This window comes from Orbicella franksi, chromosome 14 (genome assembly GCF_964199315.1).
Source record: "Orbicella franksi chromosome 14, jaOrbFran1.1, whole genome shotgun sequence".
NCBI lineage: Eukaryota > Metazoa > Cnidaria > Anthozoa > Scleractinia > Merulinidae > Orbicella > Orbicella franksi.
Window position 1 is genome coordinate 6,831,865 of NC_138158.1, and position 23,137 is coordinate 6,855,001.

The 23,137-nt window shown below is 43.3% G+C and overlaps 4 protein-coding genes across 4 annotated transcripts; all 4 read right to left on the reverse strand.

Moving 5' to 3' along the window:
* Positions 1-431: 431 nt before the first annotated feature.
* Positions 432-6,578, reverse strand: LOC145468149 (uncharacterized). The gene is made up of 2 exons (XM_081451835.1): positions 3,341-6,578; positions 432-2,551 (listed from the first exon to the last, which is right to left on the reverse strand). Exons 1-2 carry the CDS (start codon positions 3,348-3,350, stop codon positions 1,578-1,580), a joined length of 984 nt encoding a protein of 327 aa, XP_081307961.1. The 5' UTR covers positions 3,351-6,578; the 3' UTR covers positions 432-1,577.
* A 4,057-nt stretch (positions 6,579-10,635) lies between these two features.
* On the reverse strand, positions 10,636-12,131 carry LOC145468611 (uncharacterized). Its single transcript, XM_081452338.1, has one exon. The coding sequence runs from the start codon at positions 12,007-12,009 to the stop codon at positions 10,636-10,638; it is 1,374 nt and encodes a 457-aa protein (XP_081308464.1). The 5' UTR covers positions 12,010-12,131.
* Positions 12,132-13,133: 1,002 nt separating this feature from the next.
* LOC145468612 (uncharacterized) lies at positions 13,134-14,621 on the reverse strand. The gene has a single exon (XM_081452339.1). The coding sequence runs from the start codon at positions 14,619-14,621 to the stop codon at positions 13,134-13,136; it is 1,488 nt and encodes a 495-aa protein (XP_081308465.1).
* A 1,216-nt stretch (positions 14,622-15,837) lies between these two features.
* Positions 15,838-16,971, reverse strand: LOC145468121 (GDP-fucose protein O-fucosyltransferase 4-like). Its single transcript, XM_081451805.1, has one exon. The coding sequence runs from the start codon at positions 16,969-16,971 to the stop codon at positions 15,838-15,840; it is 1,134 nt and encodes a 377-aa protein (XP_081307931.1).
* Between the last annotated feature and the right edge of the window lie 6,166 nt (positions 16,972-23,137).

Sequence of the window (23,137 nt, forward strand, 5' to 3'; positions counted from 1 at the left end):
GGTAACCTTGAAGTGTTATTTGAATTTTCACCAAGGCACAGTAAATGTTAGTCATGCTAAACAACAACTGAACAATTTAGTTAGAGCGATTACATTAAGTGCGTTAAACAGCAAAAGTAACCATTTCACTTATGGGGGAAAGGAGACAACTATGGTCAGCTATTCTGAAATAACTCGTTAAAGCTTTGGAGATGAACCGATTTCAGTGATGGTGAAAAGAATACAGGTTTAGGTGGTATTCGTAAATAGTCGTGTCCTTTTATATCATAACTGAAAATTGGCCTTCACAATTATTGTTTTTCTTTTTTTTTTTCACTAGTTTAGATATATATTGTTAGATATCAATTATAACCCTAACCCTAATATATATTGTTAGATGTCAGTTAGAGTGGTTATGTTTAGGACAGAAAAACTAAATAACTATGACAAAAACAAACAATCCACAATGCAGCTAAGCATGCGAATGTAATGGTTAACAAAATCAAAAATAAATGTACTGCTTTAATGTAGTATCTTGGAATCTAAAACCAAATGTGTTTATCACTATGAACACATAATCAAGCTCCATCTCCCTTCTAGACCTTCAATCTCTCTACGGGTTAATATGGAATCATCTAATAATACTAATAACATATCTTAATTGACCACTCCCCAATGGGGCTTTTTAGGGCCAATGAAACCAAATGATGAAACAAATAATGCAAATGAACATAACATGGTTAAAAATCCCAACTGGTAGGAGGCAGACCAGTTGGCTATGTACAAGACTGATGGAGGAGCTGAACAAGGGTCTACCTAGAAACAACTCCAGCTAAGTGGTCAGAGTGGGACTTGCACCCGCGACCTCCGGATTTCAGGTCCGGTGCCCCAACTACTCGGCCACGCTGCCTCCTATAAGAGAACACCGTGTAATAAAGCTTGCGCTAACAACCTTACTTCTATGACTCGATACAGCACGATCTTACAATAACAGCACACGGTTACACACCCTCCCTTGTAGTTAATCCGAAATTACTCGTTCAAGCCACATTTAGTCTGTTGAAGTAATGACGGCGCGTGCGAAGATAATTTACACCCTCGGAGTTTGCTAAACTGCAATGCCTTTACACCGTAATGCCCTGTTTTATTTGGGTTAAAAAATCATTGGCTATTAAGACATACCGTTAATCCCATGTAAATCTGTGTTCGGCCACCTCAATAAACGCACAAAAACTCCCAGGGTTTTTTAGGGGGTGGCATTTCTTTCGGACTGAGGATAGCGTTACCATCGGAATACCACTGCACTTCTTTGCAAAAGCTTGGCAATGTTCAATGTGATAACTACAGCAGTCCGTCATTGGTTGCGCAAGGATTACTGAGCTATTTTTCAGAAATCTGCGATATTTTTTTCGCAGCTGATTAAGCCTGTGCGCGTGTACGACAAATCGCATCCAAGAGACTGACACTGCCGGAATCTCACAGGTGAAATATTGATTAATGCGGGCAGACATGGTCACTCAGCCTTCGGAGTCTGTTATAAAAGCTGTCTCCTCTAAAGTTTTCTTTTTTAAAAACATACTTGATTACAGGAACGTGGGCTAACAGTTCGTTAGCGCTTTGATTTTATCTATAAAAAGAAATTTAAACATCACTAAGTTAAACTTGCTGTCAAGTCCTTGTCGGTGAAGTTTAAAAGGATGAATGAAGCAGTACTCGTTATGAGAGAAGTAAAAGTACCAGAAAAACCTGCTATCACTTGCTCGAGGGTCGGCCATTCTTCCTGGAAGGTAGTACCCAGGAAGACGAGCGATGTTCTCGTTTTGCTCTAGGAGTCTGTTAATAGTCGGCACGCCAATTTCCAGGAAAACTTTGCGTTTGTAAAACGTTTCCGAAAGAATTGCGAACGCGTTGGCATGCCTTTGAGGAATGTATAAAACGTCCGAACGACTTCCAAAGCATCGCAGTGTCCCATCACTGTTCTCCAGAAGAGTATTTAAAAGGCGTGTTCCGTTAAGTTTCTTCTGCCGTAAAGTCATTTTTGCTACATCTTCACAAGCTCCTCGGCAATTATTCAAACCATACGGGGTATTCCACCAATACCAACTAGTTCTCGGGGCCTCGTTAAGTGGATTGGAAACAAGGAACGACGACTCCCAAATCTTTTCCCTGTCAAACTCTGGGAAATTCCAATATTTCAGTATGACGTCATCGCTGATGTAGAAATATCCCTCATATCCCGGATGTTCTCGTATTACTCTACCAAGACACTCGTATCCCAGAAAGCCTTTCTTGATATCAACCATAAGAATGCCTGGTTCCGTCGTATTGTGAGGTGGACCGCAGAATAACAGATGAGGGAAAGCAGGTTTATACAGAGCTTCCAGATGAGGTATGCTATCGTAGAATGGATAATTGTAAACAATAACAAGTAAGAAGTCTTTGAACGCTTCCTTGAAACAAGAGCTGACATTTCTCTTTGTAATAATCTGACGACTGCCATTTGGTAGAGCTGTGTTTATGACGCGGTTACCACAAGGTTTGTTTTTACTAAGATTTCTTGTGAAGTTATGGCCTTATATAAGAAGCAAGAACACAGTTATGTCACTATAGTGATTTCATATGAAGGCACTGGCACCACTTGTACGTAACATAGTTCTATTTGTTTATACTATTTCAATAATTGGTGTCCCCACATTAGTAAGGGAAATAGCACAATAATGGCTTACAACTGTAGGAAAACTCAAACGACACAGCAAAGCCAAAAAGCAGCATGTATGGGCAATCTTGGCAAATTTAAAACGGATTACATTCGGGCAAACTTAAAACGTCGGGTCAAAGTTTTTCAAGTTTACATGTATCTCAATTAGTATGAAGTGCCATTTGTAATATTTAGTTATCATCCTTGCTTGTTACGTGGACGTACGTTTACCAGTACAAGACTATTTCCCTACTAATTTGACGTTAAGAGCGCATAACTGTCGAAAATAAACAGAATTACCTAAAATACCGTGACCTAGCCGCCTTAACTCATCACAATCATTTCTCTTTCTTAAGAATAACATGCATCTTTCTTTTTTCACTTTTGTTTGTCTATAGGACTGAGCTCTTTTTTTTTGTGGTTTCAGAGTTCTGTCTCAAGCAGTGTGGCTATTTTCAACTCGACAGTTGATTGGTAAGTGAGACTGACGTCATATAATTGTGTTATAGGAGGAAACCGCGCGGTCACGGGAACGGACTAAAAATAATCCAGCGCAAACTATAAATAGATTACAAATAACTATCATGGGGCACGCGGGGGATCTGCTCTCTTCATTACTCTCTGTTGATGTTGAGTATTATTCTAACAGAATGAACATTTTACCTGAATACATGACGAGGATAACAATGGCAACTGCGAATGCAAAATATAGTTGGCATCGCCATGGAGTATTCTTCTGTAAAGTGAAGCAACAAAATTGTTAAATCTTTCAGTTCTCTAATTAAGCCTATATGCCAATTATCTTTCCTGTTTGATTGACTTTTTGACAGATTAATTGATTGATTGATTAATTGATTGATAACCATAAGTGTACGTTTTGAATATGGACAGCAAATGTATTCTTTTAGTATTTCAACAAGCACTTACTCATATCCATGTCCCTCGTCTGAATTTCAAACCTTTTAAGGTATTTATTTTGGAAAGTCAGCCTATTTCTCATTCGTCGTCCTTTCATCTGCCTTCTTGTTATGGTGTTAGTACTATATCACTTCACCCGCTTGTTGTAGTGTCAGCACCGTGTTACTTGTCGTAGTTTTACCCTTACATGGCCTGACTTTTTAAAAAGTCCTGATTTCGCCGCTATTAAATGTGCAATTAAGGTGGGCTAGATACCCAAACAGGCATGCGATCGCTTGGAAGAGAAAACCCTCCACCTCACTATTTCAAATTCATTGATGCCAAGACTGACAGTTAATGCATGGTTAGACCAGTCCTTGGAATCGTAGACTGGGTTCTTCGTTGACTAAAAAAGGAATAATATTCCCTTGGATCAGCCTATTCTACTGGAAATTTGCTAATCATGTTAGTTCTTCTTTTGTTGTATTTTTGCTGGCAGAACACAGTCGCCCGTGCCTTGCTATTAAAAGGGAAATTCTTTATTTTTGGTTTAAAAAATGCATAAAATTGTAGTTTTTGGACTGTGACCTTCTCAAACAATTAGACCGATCTTTCTCGTGTTCTACGAGTGATTTTCAACGCGGCTGCGTCTAGTTGACTATTCAGTCATGGAAAACGCAGGCTTGTAGTTTAACTGTCTAATAGTTGGCCAACATGGCGTTCTTTGTTCATAATAGTTGTCTTTGATATCCTCTTTAGCATTTTAGCGAAAAGTTATTCTGTGTAGGAAATTTCAAGTACCATAGTACTGACAGCAGCGATCACTTTACTAACTATGAGAAACATGTTTAATATTGAACAAGTTATCTCCTAATATAAGAAAAAGATCAAATTTGCAGACGTTTGTATGGTCATTTGACAAGAGGTACTGCGTACATCTTTAAATAATGCAACCTTTGAATACATCGGGTTTTATTGTGTGAAAAACCGTCGTTATTAACCGTTTCCTAAGTTTGTAGGTGGCTGATTGTGGCTCCAGGGAGGAAACGTTACTCAGTCTCCCGCTGCCCGCCATTTAACTTAACTCGCTCCAGATCCCCTCGACCAATATTTTTCTCACGTGCTTACATGTAGATCGTCTTAGATCCATTTCAAGACTGATGTAGCGTCTTCTTCTTTTAATCTCTCTGATGGAGACCTGTTTTTGTTTTTTGCAATAGCATTGAGATTTTTGATGTAATGCCTAGAAATAATTTATTTTTATACAGTAGTAAAAACGTATGCTATAAACGTTTGTACATTATTAATTATTATTATTATTGTTGTTGTTATTGTTATTATTGTTAGTGTCCCCACTGAATATATGGTGCATATATATGTCTCAAAGCAATATTCTTTACATGCCCTAAATTTTTCAGACATACCGTGTCCCTTCGAAACATCAACCCAAACATTTGATTCTTTTCAAGGATGACTTCTTTGATTTACGCATATTCCCCTATCGAGAAAGTTCTTTCTCCCACAATCTCGGAGAATTAGTTTGGCAATCTGCTGTATCGGACATTTCTCAGTTGCTGTTGGGCGAACGCAACGGCGAAAACAGCGAAAGGACGAAGGCTTCAATTTCAAGATGAACGCTTACGAACATTTAAGACGATTGCCTTTTATTAACTTGAGGATATTCTAAAAGCAATTGTGTAGCTTGACGAGGTGAAGCGATCTGAGCTAAATTTAACAGTTGAGCGGATGATCACGTAATCGAGTACTAGGTTGACAATTCCACAACAGTGGTGTTTATCGGCTTTTCTGTGCAAAGCACTGCCAATAGGCTTGGCCTAGAGATTAAAACAAACTCCGAATTGAAGTCTAATCTTGTAATTCATATATAGAGTTCACCGTCCCTTAACAGGGTGCATCATTCTGCTTCTTTTGGTACATTCAGCAGAAACGTAATGTAGACACAAGCACTGTGATTCAATTCTGCGACCTCTAATATTTGACCCAGATATTACAGCATAATACTTAAGGGATACGAAAGCAATAAAGACGATGGGTATATGTGTCGCATAACTTGTTTTATTTTTGTTTCTTCACCGAGGGCAGTCCCCACTCAACAAAAAGCGCTTACTATCATCAGCATGACAGTCAAAAGCCATATTTTCGTTGATAAAAACCTAATAATAACAATCTAGTTTTTTTTTTACAAAAAACTATACTGGTGCACTGATCGCATGAACTATAAAAAGGATGTGAGTGTTATATTGAGTTACAGCAGACCTAAACACCTAAACTTTGCTCTCCGTTAAAAAATTCCCTTCCCTTCCCTTCATCTTAGTGCTCTATGAGCATTTCATGTCCGAGAGAAAGGATTTAATCATAATGTTAGCACTGTTTCCTCCAGAGACGCGACAAAACCGTCGTGATAGGTAATTGGCGCAGCCGAGAGTCCAAGATCGAACAGCACGCCTTAACGTAAGATTATTAGTTTAAAAGATCTTGGTCGCTTGGCTTCGGGTCTTTTTGTCCATGTCAGAAACTTTGGATGTAGTGTTTAGAATTACGCAAGATGTTTTCTAACTAGTATGTTTCGTTAAGGCTTTAACTAAAGAGCAGAAACTTCTCCAGCGGCTTGTTTCAAACAGAAATTATCTTGCTTCATGGGCGTTATGAAAAATGAAAATATCAAAGAAAGCTAAGAGCAAACCAAAATTTTGCGTTCGTGATTATAATATATTGTCCCATAAAGAACTGTAAAATTATAAGATTGAGATTTCTTGCTAGCTTAGACGATGCGTATCAGAACAAGTTAATTTAACGCTCAATCCTATCTTTTGCTCGTTTACGGCTTTCTAATATGGAAACCAGGGGCTCAATTTACGAAGCTCTCCTAAGTTAAGACGAATCCTTAGCATTATTTCGCAACATAGCCTTTTGTATTCGAACTATACTTACCAGTCACCATCTTAATCTAAAAGGCCTTCGTGAATCTGGCCCTAGGTCAGTTGGTTGCAGACAAAACTACTACTTAGAAGGCATCTAGGAATGCACTAATTTTCGACTGAGAATGTTTTTTAATACTCAAACGTTTCGGATAAACAGAAACAGGTAATACTTTTCAGGAAATGTTTTAAAGTGACGTTGTGGATAGATGATTTGCTATGTGCTAGAGGTTCTGTGACCTTCACGGCTCTCCTAAACCTAGACCCTAAAAATTGCATAGTCACCTTTAATTTATTCTAAGACCACACTCAGTTTTAAGTGTATTTTTGATATAGACTTCTTATGATGTGCGAGGTTAATACCATAGTGTAGTGCAAATTAACGCCAACCATTTTACTTTCTCTTAGAGAAATCACTGCTAAAATCAGAATTCCCGATGATGCGTTGTCAACTCAGCATAGCAAGTAGAGCGAACCAATTGGTTGGTATATTCTAGTTCGCGTTTCTATTAAACCGCGAAAGTAACACTCCGGAAAGTAACTCACCCCTCGCCCCCTTTCAAAGAGCAGGTAGTTTGAAAAGTTGAGAACCGGGCTTTGGGATTTTAACATCTCGAAACCTGTTTCTTTCGAATGAAACACTCGGCCAGCACAGTGAAACCTGCCAGCAATAGTCACACGAATCATGTAAAAATTCCAAGGCTTTGTGTGTCGAGGTGTTGGGGATTTTTGCAATGTAATCAGGTTTTAATTCCATGTGCGTGGTTACATAGATTCTGCATCTGGACACGACTCAAACTAGTCAATGGACCAGATGTAAAACGCTTAAAATAAGCAAGTACACAAAAAAACTAAACCCAATATGAACATGGCGGCAAAACGTGCTGTTCAGCCATACATTCGCTGATTTTATTTAACGTATTGAAGAATGTTTTACGTACAAAATACTCACCGTGAACTACTATAATTCTCGCCGTCGGATTCCCTCATCTCGATTTCTTCTGCCCTACCCAGACACGTTTCTGCAGCAGTGTAAAATATTTAATTTCCACGAAGATTCTAGTAATGTTTTTATTACGGAACAAAAACACTATTTTACACTACAAACAGTCAAGCCTTTGCAAAATTACAACTAAACGACCTTGAAACCGAGCTCTTAAATTTTATGCGTATATCGTGAGTTGCTGCACCGGATGTCCATGGGGAAAAAACGTACCGTCAACTAAAGGAACTGGACGTGTCCCAGACGTTTTAGGTACCACGGTAAAGCCCAGGGGTCAAGGTTCTCATCAGTGTCGCGTACCCAAGTACATGGGGAACGGTAAGCGTCAACCACAGCGTACAAAACTTGATTTTTAAATTACTTTAATGAATCAGCTATCGTACACGTGCGGTGAAAACTACAAGGCAAATTTGATTGCGTAATCAGAAACGAACCTAAATAAATAACAAGCGAAAATAGAAATCATAAAAAGCAAAAAAGCGATCAATATGTACAATAGAAACTCACGTCTGATCCTGCGTTAGCGAGGTAAACACATAGACTCCAAGAAAATAACTCAAACTCCTGACTCCTAAACACTCGGATGACCCCGATACTGAGATGACTGCGTGAGTTATGTAAGCGACTGGCTTTTAAAGTAAATTGATAGCTAAATCACATGATAAAAAACGCTCTGATTAATGATTAAAGGGCACGAACAATGAAACGATAGAAACGATAATAAAACTAAACAGAGCTGCAATGATAGAGTAAACAAAAACGATCTCTTATACTTTGAGCGTTCAGCACACTCCTCGCCCAAGGATTCTAATCCTTGTTACTTATTTGTTACATGTCACTATTCAGTTTGGTTTTGGATCAACTTCTTCTCCGTCATCAGGCAATAGTAGGACAAGCTCCTTGATGGGTCGTAGGTAGGTCTTCCTTTCTTCGTCTCTAACAACGTCAACTTTAACCTTTCTAACTCTGTCATCCTCACTTCTTATGGCCTCTGAGATTCGTCCCAGTGGCCAGTCGTTGCGGTGCCGTGACTCGTCTCGCATGAGGACGACATCTCCGACGCGTAGGTCTCGCTGCATCTCTGTCCACTTCCGTCGGGGCTGCAAGCTTTGTAGGTACTCCCGTCGCCATCTCGTCCAAAACTGATCTGCTAGGAACTGAACACGTCTCCAGCGACGACGAGCGTATATGTCAGGGCGTAGGAACTGACCTGGAGGGGGTCCAGCTGGGCGTGTTTTCATTGTCAGTGACATCGCAGGAGACAGAGGTAGTGGGTCGTCTGGGTCGGATGGCAGCGCAGATATGGGTCTGGCGTTAACGATGGCTACCACCTCAGCCATCAGTGTGATAAGCAACTCGTGTGTCAGCTGAGGCCTGCCCAGTTCAGCAAACATAGCATCTAATACTCGACGGATGGTATTGATTTGCCTTTCCCACACGCCGCCAAAATGTGATGCGTGGGGAGGGTTAAACTCCCATTTGCATCCGTACTCCGTCACAAATTTCTCCACTTTCTTGTCGTTGAGCTCCGACACTGCTTCTCCAAGCTCTGTTTTGGCTCCGATGAAGTTAGTTCCTCTGTCGCACCTAAGAAGCGTAGCATGGCCTCGTAGCGCGAAGAATCTCCTCAGTGCGCAGATAAAGGCGCTGGCATTCATGGCTTCTAGGACTTCAATGTGTATGGCTCTACTGCTGAGGCACGTGAAGACCAGACCCCAGCGTTTAGCATTCGCGGTCCCTCCTCTTGTTTTACGCGTTTGCACCGCCCAAGGGCCGAAAACATCGAAGCCCACGTTAGTGAAGGGAGGACAGACTTCAGTCCTATCAGGCGGAAGGTCTGCCATGCGCTGCTCCAGTGGTGGTCCTCTTAGCTTCTTGCAGGGAACGCAAGCTCCGACGACTTTCGTCACAGTGTCATGACCTCCGATGAGCCAGAATCCTGCCTGTCGAATGGCTCCTCCGGTAATCTGTCTTCTTTGGTGGTGCACCTGGAGGTGGTGGTGTTTCGCTACAAGCCGTGACACATGGTGATTCTTTGGCAGTATGATTGGGTGTTTCTCTCCGTACTCCATCTCTGCTCTCCTTAATCTGCCTCCGACGCGCAGGATCCCGTAGTTGTCAAGGAACGGGTCAAGGTGGTACAGATGTGAGCCTTTGAGGGATTTCTTTGCGCCGTGCTGAACTTCTCTCGGTAGCTTGGGCTCCGTCCTGGCATCTCGCAACAACTCCCTAAATGCTGTTCTCTGTGTGGTGCTTATTATGACGCGCAGAGCTTGATCCCACTCTTCGACTGTTGGAAGTCTACGTTTGCCCGGTCCTTTAGGCACTTCACTCCTAGGGTTAACTCCTCGTGCTTTGGAGTCTCTACGGCGTTTGAATTCTCTTGCCACAACGATAAGATTGGCGACTGCGCGCTGCAGGGACCTTAAGGAAGAGAACCTCTGGAATCTTTTTGCCCAAACGTCTGGTTCTTCGCCTCTTTTATCAATTGTGACTTTGGCCCTGAGCACTCCCTTGCGAACTTCAGGATCACTCGCGTCGAGTGTGAACGTTTCATCCGGTCGAGGGGTACCTTGTGGTCTTTTAAGGAATCCTGGCCCTCCGAGCCAGGTCGATGCCATTAACTTGTCAGGGGGAACTCCGCACGTGGCCAAATCTGCTGGATTCTGCTCGCTCTCCACATATCTCCACTGCTCTGGGGTAGACAGACTTCTGATTAGCTGTACTCGGTTGGCCACGTAGACGTAAAACCGGCGGCTTTCGTTTGTGATGTAGCCTAGCACTACTTTCGAGTCGGTGTAGTATGTCACCTCCGAGATCTTTACGTCAATTTCTTTGATAACTCTCTGAGCTGCTTGAACTGCTAGCACTGCTCCGCACAGTTCGAGTCGTGGGATGCTTGTAGGGTTTACGGGGGCAACCTTGGCTTGACCGTAGACGAGAGACGTGGACATCTCGTTTACTTCGTTGAACTGGCGGAGGTAGACTGCAGCTCCAATGGCTTCCTGACTCGCGTCAGAAAAGGCGTGTAGTTCCACTCTGGTCACAGTGCCAAATTCCTTTGGGTGGTAACAGCGGGGGACAGATAGGTGCTGTAACTCCAGGAGAGAATCTCTCCATTACGTCCACCGGTTCATCATTGCGGTAGGAAGAGGGTCGTCCCAGGCTAAGGGGGTTTTGTTCTCGGCTCTTCGCTCCCCCATGAGTACGAGCTGCTGTAGTATTTTTCTCCCCTCGAGCATGGCAGGTACCGCAAAACCGAGCGGGTCATACACAGAGTTGACAATAGACAAGACTCCTCTCCTGGTGAATGGTTTCTCCGGTGAACACACCTTGAAGGTGAAGGCATCCGTCTCCAAATCCCAGAAAACTCCTAGCGACCGTTGCGCGGGCAGACTGTCGCTGCGCAGGTCGAGGTCACGCACATCCTTTGCTCGGTCCTCAGCGGGAAAGGCTTCCATGACTTCCACCGAATTTGACACGACTTTGTGTAGTCGTAGCTTAGCTGTGGCTAGGGTGGCTTGTGCACCTTTCACCAAGTCTATCGCTCCTTGGGCGGTCGTCAGCGAAGCCAAACCATCATCGACGTAGAAATTACGGCATATAAAATTCTTGGCCTCCTCGCCGTACTTCTCCTCGCCGTCTACCGCCGTTCTGCGAAGTCCATACGTGGCGACTGCGGGGCTCGGTCCATTGCCAAACAGGTGGACGTTCATGCGATATTCTGTGACGGGTTTCGACGGGTCATTATCCTCGAACCACAGGAAACGAAGGAAGTCTCTGTGTGCCGGGTCTACGTGGAATGAATGGAACATTTGTTCGACGTCGCACATGACGGCAACATTCTCCTTGCGGAAACGCATTAGAACTCCAATGAGGTTGTTCGTCAGGTCAGGGCCAGGTAAAAGCACTTTGTTTAACGACACTCCTCTAAACTCGCAACTCGAGTCGAACACAACGCGAATAGTGTGCTTTGTGTTATGGTAGGTCGCGAAATGCGGTAAGTACCAAGAACGCCCAGGGGGAGGCGGAGCGTCATCGCGCGGGACAGGAGAGGCGTGGCCCTTCTCGATTATCTTGCCCATGAACTCCAGGTAGTCCGCTTTCATTTCAGGTTTCCTGTTGAACGTCTTAAGAAGCCCTTGTAGGCGTTGCGTGGCTTGGGCTCGGTTGTTTGGCATTGTCTGGCGTTCATCACGAAATGGCAAGGGCATTTCCCAGTTACCACTTGCGTTCTTGTGTATCCCTCTCTCCATAATCTCTAGAAAGGCGCGGTCCTCGTGGGAGAGACTGGGCTCGTTGTCGTTTCGCGTAGTCTTGAAGATACTATCAGGGGGGCGCTCCAAAGGGGGATCTGTGATCTTGAATTGGTTGGGGCAGGGCACCAGTTCGTAGCTTCCGTCTCCAGGCTCCTTCTCTCTCCATGTATTAGTGGACAGATTTGTGAGGCGGGCGAGAATGTGCGCAGGGCCACTAGGGAAGTCGAGGCACATCTGACCACTGATAGTCCAGCCGAGGGCCAGTCGCTGCCCCCAGGGTGCTCCTCTCGGGCCATTCCTGGATTCCCTAACCTTTAACAGTTCTGGTGCGTCCCGGCCGATTAGCAAGTGAACTTTGGCAGTCCCATCTAGGGGAGGTATTTCGCTAGCTATGGCCGTCAAGTGCGGGAACCTCCTCGCCATGCTTGGGGTTGGAATCTCACGTTTGTCCTGTGGGATGGTATCGCACTCGGTGAGGGTAGGCAAGACAAACTCTGCTCCACTGATAGACCGTACTGTGATGCCAGCTACTCGCCGGCCGTATTTCTCCTCTCTCTCACCGCTGCATGTGGATAGGAAGTATTTCTCTAGGGGTCCACCTGCTCCGAGGTCGTCGGCTAATTCGCTGGTGACGAGAGAGCTGTTGCTCTGCTCATCGACGATGGCGTAGACACGCTTGGTAAGGTGTGGGCTACGCTGGCTATAGACGTCCACCAGCAGGGTTTTGCTGCAAGACACACCTCCTGTAGGTTCACAGAGTGCAGTGCATTTCGCGCTGACTGCTTCGTTCTCCGGTTTGGGGGGCGGCTGTTTCCACTTGTGCAGTAAGGCACTATGGCGCTTGTCCCCACAGATCGTGCACTGTATAGGCGTGTTGCACTCACTTGCAATGTGAGCGTTGCTGAAACAGCGAAAGCACAGGCGCGCGTCCATTATCCACTGCGTGCGTTCTTCCAGTGTTTTTGCAGCGAAGGCCTTGCACTCCGATAGGTTGTGCGCGCTGCTTTCGTGATATGGACAATGCTTACTCCTTGTCTCTCTCTTTCCGGGATCTTCGTTGTTTTCAGCCGGAGATCGAATGCCTGTCTTGAACGATTTATGATCTCGCTCCCTGCGATGTTTTGGCGGGGGAACGTGGGCACCATCCTTACCAGCGAGGATGTTCGGATTGTTCTTGGTCTTGGCTTGTTCCTGAACAATTTTGGAGAATCTGGAGAAGGGGGGGTACATTCCTCGGTGGCTGTCGGAATAATTTGCGATTTCTTTCTCCCATTTAGTGCGAACGAATTGTGGTAGTTTCTCGGCTATTGGTTGGATAGCGCTCGGGTAGTTAAGGCATGCGAGTCCCGGGAGGAATGTCACTTGACTTTCGATGTCAGCACAAAGATCTGCGAACTGTTGCAGTTTATCGTTTCGTGCTCGCTGAACGTCACTGTGTTTCGCAGGCGCTCTAGCAGTTTGTTACTGATAACCGCAGCGCTTCCAAATCGCTTCTCAAGTTCCGCCCACAAATCCCTTAGCAACGCGACGGGATCGCGCATTTGTCGCTTCCTGTAATTGTCAACCAAGCGCTGTGGTGCTCCGCTAGTGAAACTTCTTAAGTAGTTAATTTCCTGAGTTGGGGACACATCAGTATCCATTAGCATGGCTTTAAAGGCACTTCTCCAAGGGTGAAAAAGGGTAGGGTCCCCCGAGAACACATCAGGTTGGCATTTCGGGAGATTTTGCCTAGCCAGACCAGCTACTATTTGTTGGTTCACGACTGTGAGAGAGTCAATTAGCTGACTTCCGGTCATATCTTTGAACGGAGTTGAAGCTATGAGTGGCTGTCGATGGAAGGCAGTGTTTCGATGCTCTCCGTGATCTTCGTTAGTTAAATTCTGGTCTGGCGGATCTGGGTTTGGAAGGAGGGGAATTCGCTGTTGAGGTGTTTTTTCCGATGTCTTTAATTTTGGGGCGGCGGACAATAGTGGCTTTGTTGTCTCTGACGCGCTTAGCGGATCATGTTCGCGCTCGTGGCGAAATGAGTTTCCCGTGGGTAGGGGGCCAGGCGTGGGAGAAGAGTGAACCCATTGTGAAGTGCGCTGCTCTGTCTTAATTTTGGGAACTTTGAACTCTGGCAATTCTGACTCCCTTTCTAAGTCTTCTTCCAATAGGGCGTTCTCAAAAACTTTGAGCTTAGCATTTGCTATCGCGGCTTTTTTATCCGCTCCTAAGATCGCCATCTCGGACTCAAACCGTGCATTCTCTTGTTGACGAATTCTTTCTGCCTCTGCGTCGCGCGTCCTGCGCTCGAGTTCTTTTTGCGCTATTAGCCGCGTGTATTGAGCTTCTTCTTTCGCTGCTTTAGCATCGGCTAGCGCTCGCAACCTAGCGATTGTACTGCTAGTTTTCGAGACTGATGAACGGCGCGAGGAGTGACGAGAAGAGACAGATCGTAACTCCAACAATTTGCTGGATTGTCTACTAATTCTATTTTTTAACTTCTCTACAAGTAAGAGGGCCCTTTCTAAGATATGGTTCTCTTCATCGAGGTGAGCTTCTCCTACGTGATCTTCGTGTGAACCTTGGCCGTACAGGTCAAGCAACTCCTTCAACAGCTTTCCGAATTCTTCCGAGGCGACTGCGAGTTCACGCGCGACGGTCTCGATTTCGCTGTCCTCGCTTAACTCTTCTACCGATTTCATTACACTAAGGAGCCTTTTACGAGATTTCGTTATTTCCCTTCGTTTATCTTCAACGGCGTTTTGCAGGGCCTTCGGTGTCAATTTTATTCCCCTTTTACTTCTAGCTCCGGTCTCATTGGTTCCGCCGACATTTGGCGGTTCTGCATCTCGGCTTGCCATCGTTGCTGGCTCCGTATTTAAATAGTAAGATACGGCTTACCTCCTTTCGTCGATAGCCACAGACTTTTCACTGTCGCGTACCCAAGTACATGGGGAACGGTAAGCGTCAACCACAGCGTACAAAACTTGATTTTTAAATTACTTTAATGAATCAGCTATCGTACACGTGCGGTGAAAACTACAAGGCAAATTTGATTGCGTAATCAGAAACGAACCTAAATAAATAACAAGCGAAAATAGAAATCATAAAAAGCAAAAAAGCGATCAATATGTACAATAGAAACTCACGTCTGATCCTGCGTTAGCGAGGTAAACACATAGACTCCAAGAAAATAACTCAAACTCCTGACTCCTAAACACTCGGATGACCCCGATACTGAGATGACTGCGTGAGTTATGTAAGCGACTGGCTTTTAAAGTAAATTGATAGCTAAATCACATGATAAAAAACGCTCTGATTAATGATTAAAGGGCACGAACAATGAAACGATAGAAACGATAATAAAACTAAACAGAGCTGCAATGATAGAGTAAACAAAAACGATCTCTTATACTTTGAGCGTTCAGCACAATCAGTACTCGGCAGGATTTATGCCTATGCCGCATCCTTTGGTGTACGTCCTCATACTTATATGTAAATCCTAAAAAATTAGGCCCCTTATGTTATTTTCCAGAATTCAAATTGCCTGGGCTTGCAAGGTATTGGTTTCAGACCATCCTTGCGTATTCGCCCTTCGTCTCGTTTACGGCTTTCTAAAAAGGAAACCAGGAGTTCAATTTATGAAGTTCTCTAAGTTGAGATATTTCCTAAGCATTGTTTCGCAACATAACTTTTTGTATTCGAATTACGCGGCTTACAAGTCACCATCTTAATCTAAAAGGCCTTCGTGAATCGGTCCAAGGTCAGTCGGTTGCAGACAAAACTATACTGCTTCAGTAAATGGCATCTAGGAATACAATGATTTCGGCTGAGAATATTTTTTAAAAAACAAATGTTTCGGATAACAGAAACAGACAATACTTCTCAGGAAATATTTTATGATGATAATGATAATGATGATGATGATGTTGTAGATAGATGATTTGCTATGTAAAAAGTTGTGCAGTCAAAAAACGTGATCATGACAAGATCAGCATAAATCTCTTTCTGCTAGGGGTTCTGTAACCTTCACGGCCTTCTTGTTGTCGCAAGTTCCTACATATTTAAACTAAGAAGTTAGGCGCCTTTTGTTATTTTCCAGTCGGCAAATTGCCTCGGCTTGCAAGGTATTGGTTTCAGACCATCCTTGTGTATTCGTCCTTCTGCAAGCGCAACACAGACTTTGCAATAAATTGGATACTTTGGCAGCCAGTAATCTCCAATAGCGGTTCCAGTGATGTCACCATATCCTTTCCACTTCCATTCCAGATATTTATTATACTCGGTCTCATTATTGCTGAGATACTTCAGGTACTCGGCAAGAAGTTGTGGTGTTTCAAAATCCCGGACTTTTATGACAGAATGATTAAGGTATGGACCAGGCAGGAACTCGTCAAGCTTGTCTGTAGCCATGACCACAGGCACCGAGCCAGCATTCCATGCATGATGGAGTTGAGCATCGACAAAATAATCGCAGTCTTGGTTAAAAAACACCAGAGTAAACTTATATTGTCTGGCCAGGTCAGATTTTATATCTCTAAAATCTTTGCCATTTTGGTTACGATATCTTGCCGTCAGGCCGTTTTTGTTATGAAGGCAACCTCCATAAGAATCAACCTGCACAAACTTCATAAGCTGCCTCATGTATTCCGTTCGAACTGGCTCGCAATTTGAGAATGCTGCCATAATAAGCGCAGTTTTATTCTTGAAAGGAATTGGTGGTGTTAACTTCGGCAACAGAACAGTGGGATTAGGAAAATCCGAATCCAAACGATAGCTTTTCAGCAAATTGAATTTGGACATGAAGTTGGCGTTATTTAATACCGGGGTGTACACCGGATTTTCTTGTATTTGTAGAATCCACGGTACAGATTTCACAGGAGGAGTCATTTGTGCATCCCTGCCATGGATAACAATGCCATCCGCTTCACTTGCTCGAGATGGATCACTTGTTATTTCACATGGTACTGGACACGCACCTTTGCTCCATTTCTCGTGAAGTTTAAGGCGTGCCCCAAAAAACGTCGAATAGTAAACGATGAGCCAAGACTTCGTGTTGTTCTGGGATGTATAACTCGCATTTGAGCTCTGCCCTTTTTTTATTGGAGGTTTTCCTAATCGGGTCTTGGATTCCAGTTGGAGTTGCCATAATAGCACTAGCAAGATAACAACACAAGGTAGAAACTTGAGAGCGAAGGATTTCACTTCCATTATGTCATTTGAATACCTCGGATCGTATACTGATGTTCCTTATGTCCCTGTTTTGAAAACAAAAATGTTTGGAGAAGTGAGGTTGAGCATGCAGTGGGAAAAGGAAATTAAGGTGCCGTTGATGTTTCTTTATTGCCTTCAAAACACGAGTTGCAGCTAGTCGTTAATTCCTCATACCATGTGTTATTCAAGATTTAAGATTATGCAAGACGTTCCCAAAGTCAGATTTCGGTAATTATTTGTTAACCCTGACAAGTTGACAGTCGACTCCAGATTTCCGACGTTGATTGTGACTGCTTCACTCGGTGTATCAAATTAGATGATAAGATATTTCTTCTGCGTGGTAAGTTGTTTCTTAGGAATCTTAACTTTGGGTGTAGACTTCATTGCCATAACCTATCTCTTGAAGATGGACGCTTACTTCATCTTGATAGATGGATGAATGGCTGGTTAAATAGCAGACGGATGGACGGATGGCTAAATGGTAAACCGATTAAAGCACTACAAAACTGAAAGTTTAAATCTTGTTGGGTCGAGTGCGCATAGGTGAAAATACGTTAGCAGAACACTGTCAGAGGAATAATAGTTTTGAAAACGTATGAATTCAAATGTATTCAAACTCTACAAGCCTACCTATGCATAAATTACATTTCATAAACTAAAACCATTTAAAATTCGAGGAAGTAAACCTCTTGGTCAAGATCTTAGTAAGGGGCTTTGCGAACTTTTGTCTCTACCAATCATCATGTTACATCGAAGGGGGTCTCTTAAAGCCACTGAACTTTTCAAATAGAGAGCACCAGAGCGTTTCAACTCGTTTGCTGTGGAAACATATATAGGGTCATACTTCTGGGCAGTGCTGTTACAAATGTTGGCCGATAATTCATCATCTACTGCTTTGATGGTTTGTAGCACCTCATAATAAGTCATGGTCACTCCAGAAGCAGCCTTGTTTAACACAACAGTATTAAAAAATGGGACTCATAGACCATCCATAATCAATCCCTTAGTGTCACATAGGAGGGCAACCTCCTCTCCCCGGACCAGATTAGACCAGATTATTCCACCAGTTTTTAAAGGGAAAAACTTCTGGACTTCATTTGCTTTAATCTGCTTCACCTCTGCTTTAAGCTGACATTGATATAGGGGAACCCTTGTTTACAATATTTGCGTCATTAACATATGCAATTCAGTTTCTAATGGAGCCACAAATATATCAGTTAAACCGTCGACTTACCAAGTTATCGACGTGCATAGCAAGTCTATTTATCAGCCATGTTGGCCCGTTCGAGGCCAATCGTGTTTCCCAAATATAAATATCATGAAATATTAAAACATCGTCTCTCAATCGCAGTTAATAACCTTTCCAAGATTAGAAAATGTCGGGCGAATTGTGTTGATAATTTTACTCCATGTCGAGGAAAAGGTTGTTGTTTTTCATCGTTGTAGATGCAATAATAAAGTGTATTATCGTTTGTCTCACGATGTAGTCACTTGAGATGTAGATCACGACGTTTCGACTGCTTACAGCTAGTCTTTTTCAGGCGATAAGGTCGACTGATTGCACGTTATCATTTATATCACAAAGGTCGGCTGTGATTGGTGCATTTCGATCCTCCTATTGTTCCATTGTTCCAGCGTTGTACCGTATTATCTCCTCATGCAGGTAAGTCGAACTTCACAGTGAAAAACTCAACTGACTTCGCCTCCACCATCGCCAGTGAAGAGATCCAGGACCACGAGATCATGGTGTCTTTCGACCTAGAGTCACTGTTTACCAACGTACCGGTCGAGGGCGCCGTAAAAGCCGCGCTACAAAAAGTGGAGAACGACGCAGGCCTGGCTGACCGCACGACACTTAAACCAGTTCAAAACGCGGACCTCTTGGATATCGTATTAAGATCTACGTACTTCCAGTACAACGGATCGATTTACGAACAACGAGACGACGCAGCCATGGGGAGCCCTGTATCCGCGGTTATTGCTAATCTCTACATGGAGATATTTGAAGAACAAGCAATAGAGTCCGCACCTTACAAGCCTAAGATCTGGAAACGCTACGTAGATGATACTTTCACCATCCTGGATCGGGATAGAGTTGACGTCTTCCTGCAACACCTAAACAGTCAACAACCATCAATCCGTTTCACCATGGAGATCGAGAATAACAGCAAGATCGCCTTTCTCGACACGTCAGTTTATAGAGAACATGATGGCCGCCTTACCACCAATGTCTACAGGAAACCAACACATACTGATCGGTACCTAGCGTATGATTCACACCACCCTCAGTCAGTAAAGCGCGGTATTGTGAAGTGTCTGTACGACCGAGCTAAACGTCTCGTGACCAAACCATCAGTAATCGCTGGAGAGAAGAAACATCTGTCATCTGTACTTGTTTCTAACGGATATCCCTCCTCTTTTGTACAGAAGATCACAAAGGCACGAACAACCCCAAGAAGAGAGCCCGTCGCAGAATTTAAATCCACCGCCGTTTTGCCTTATGTCCAAGGAGTTTCGGAGTCTCTCCGCCGCTGCCTAGAACAACGAGGCACTAGATTCGCACCCGACACGACACTTCGGTCACACTTAGTGCGACCAAAGGACACCGTCAACCCGGCTAAACAAGATGGTGTTGTCTACAGGATTCCCTGTGAGTGCGGCAAGGTCTACATCGGGGAAACAGGGAGATCTATGCAGGAGAGGATCAAAGAACACGACAGGGATATACGACTCGCCCGTACCCAGACCTCCGCCGTTTCTGAACACACCCACGAGACCGGCCACTATCCTATCTGGAATGAGGTCAAGTTTATTGATCGAGATCCTCACTGGAACACACGTAGGGTCAAGGAAGCTATTCACATAAGACTTTACCCTAATAACATCAACAGGGATAGCGGAATTGAAATTCCTGAAGCATGGATGCCCACGATCAAAAAAACACAACAACAGGAGAACGGTACAAACAGCGGACCACTGAGGGAGCAGCTACTCGCCAGAACAATGGAACAATAGGAGGATCGAAATGCACCAATCACAGCCGACCTTTGTGATATAAATGATACCGTGCAATCAGCGACCTTATCGCCTAAAGAAGACTAGCAGTAAGCAGTCGAAACGTCGCGATCTACATCTCAAGTGACTACATCGTGAGACAAACGATAATACACTTTATTAATTTTATTCCATTTTCAATTATGAATAAACTACACGTAATCAACATAGCATTCTCGGATATATCAGTCCTGATGTTTCTTACGTAAGCCTGTTGTGTATAACTGTGACATCGATATCGGCGTTATAAATGAATAGTCCCTTAATTCTGTAGCAATAGCTCTTTTAAAGGCATGTACTAAAACCCGAAACGAAACCACCGAAACCACCGAAAGGAGGTAAACGAAACCACCGAAACCACCGAAACGAGTAAAATAATAAGTAAATACATGAAAAAGTTTAAAAAAAAACAGCCTTGATCTCTGGCACGTTACCATGGCAGCCTGATCTCGTACCCAGATCCACATGTGTGACATCGTTACATCTCAAACCTGAAAGATGGATGAGCGCAAGGGTGTCGACGACGACCACGAAGACATCGAGGAAAAGGTGAGTATTTTTCACATTTTGAATGGCATTCTAGCTAAAACAAGAAATATGATTTCAAAGAAAGGTTTCCTGGTCGTATCGTGGATTCTTAGGCGGTGGCGAATCGACAACGCCGAGCCCAGGATGTACGGAAACACAATCTCAAGAGTATCCGTGAAGAGCTGAGCGCCCAATAAGAAATTACTTTGAGAACTGCAGGAGTCACGAAGGCCTGACGTTAATATGATTTTAAAAAGGCTGTCAAGTCGCCCTCGTTTTTCTTTAGAGATATATATTAAAGAAAGTCCTCGTTCGCACGAAGAACGCTGCAAAGTCATTCTCGAAAAGACCATTAGATTCGCCACCGTCCAAGAATCCACGATACGACCAGAAAACCTTTCTTTGAAATTAGATTTCTTGTTTTAGCTAGAATACCATTCAGAATGTGAAAATACCCACCTTTTTCTCGATGTCTTCCTGCTCGACACGCTTGCGCTCATCCACCTTTCAGGTTTGTGATGTCACGATGTCACACATGTGGCTTAAGAGCAGGATCTGGGTACGAGATCCGGCTGCCATAGTAACGTGCTAGAGATCAAAGCTTTTTTACACTTTTTTATCTATTTACTTACTATTTGACTCGTTTCGGTCGTTTCGCTTGTTTCGGTGGTTTCGTTTCGTTGTTTCGGGTTTTAGTACATGCCTCTTTTAAAACGTTTACTATGGAACGCCAGAACTGTCTTATGATACTTTTTTTTATTATATAGGGTGGTTATGTCATTATATTGAGTAGTTATGTTATTATATTCGGTGATTAACTCATTATACTCGGTGCTTATTCCATTATACTCGGTGCTTATGTCTTTATATGCGGTGCTGTCTTCATTATATTCGGTGCTTATTCCATTATATTCGGTGCTTCCCTCGTTATATTCGGTGCTTTCTTCGTTATATTCGGTGCTTTTTTCATTGTATTCGGTGCTGTCTTTATTATATTCGGTGCTGTCTTTATTATATTCGGTGCTTTCTTCGTTATATTCGGTTCTAACTTTGTTTGGTGTTTTCTTCATTATTACGGGTACTAACACTATTATATTCGGTGCTCTCTTCCTTATATTCGGTGCTCTCTTCCTTATATTCGGTGCTCTCTTCCTTATATTCGGTGCAAAGGCCATTATATTCGGTACTTCCTTGTTCGGTGCTTACTTCATTATATTCGGTGCTTACTTCATTATATTCGGTGCTTTCTTCGATATGATCGTCACCAGTCTTCGCAAGGGGTCGTACAATTTGGAGGTAGTCTAGGGAAAGCCGGGAAAAACGGGTGTCACGAAAACTCAGACTCCGAAACCTCAGACCCCGAAAACTCAGACCCCTCGAAATTAAAAACTCAATTGTTATCACCTGAATTGCTCTATGGCCACAATGGGGCGAGATGTTTATCTTCTCCGGTTTATGTTGTCGCGTCGATCGAACGGTGAAACACAAATATTTAACTTCTCAGGTTTATCGCTGTCGCGTCGGTCAAACAGTGAAGAACTAACAAGGTTTAGAACAGCAGCCGACACTGCTTTTCAAAACAGACCTTTTTTATGCAATCGTATGCAGCAAAAAAATGTGTTGTTCTCTGAAACATACTCGTTTGATCGCAATCTGCTTTTTGACTTTATGTGCGTTGCGTGACTGTCGGCACGTGAAAAGTCACTACGTAAAAAGCACGTGAAGGTCGAACCGATTGAACCGCCATGTCTGGTCTCGAAATGTGAGTGAACGAAAATTGAAATGAAGAATACAAAAGCAGAAACCGACACAACGTAGAATGATTTTTTGAAGGTGTACTATATTTCGGCTGGCCAAACCAGCCTTCTTCAGGTGCAATGGAAGATTTTACATTGGTGCGTGTTTTTATGTAGCCGATATTTACGTAATACCGGACTACGCAGAAGTAATTGATCGTGTAAATTGAAGATAAGCATACGGTAAAATAAAATAACATGATAAAAGAACATAATAAAAGAAAACAAATGGAAACAATTAATATGTTTCTTCGCGGATGTTCAGACCATTAGGATCAATTGTTCTGCCTTTTTGAATTAAAAAAGCTTCCCTGGCCGTACGGATAGAGTCTCGGTTAGAAACGATTTTTTCGATGGGGATTAATTGCATGTCGTTAGCAGTGTGGTTAGGAGAGGACAGGAAATGTTCGGCGGCTGTAGTAGGTTTAGATTTGTTGTTAGGGTTATCTATGGTACGAAGGTGTTCATTAAATCGGTCTTTTAATCGTCGTTTCGTCTCTCCTATGTATTGTAACTTAAAGCGGTTACATTGAATCATGTAGATGAGGTTTTTAGTGTCACAGGTCAGGTTGGATTTTATGGCGCGCGTTTCCCCGGTAGAAAAGAAGGTATATGTAGTAAGTCCGTGAGAAATGTAGGGACAAGTAGCACAGTTTTTGCCACAACGGAAAGAACCAGAAGTTGTGTCGGTTTTTGCTTTTATATTCTTCATTTTATATGTAAAGCCGATTAGATCACTATTGATCCAACGTATACCAGCAGGATCATCGTTCCGGCTGCTTGCT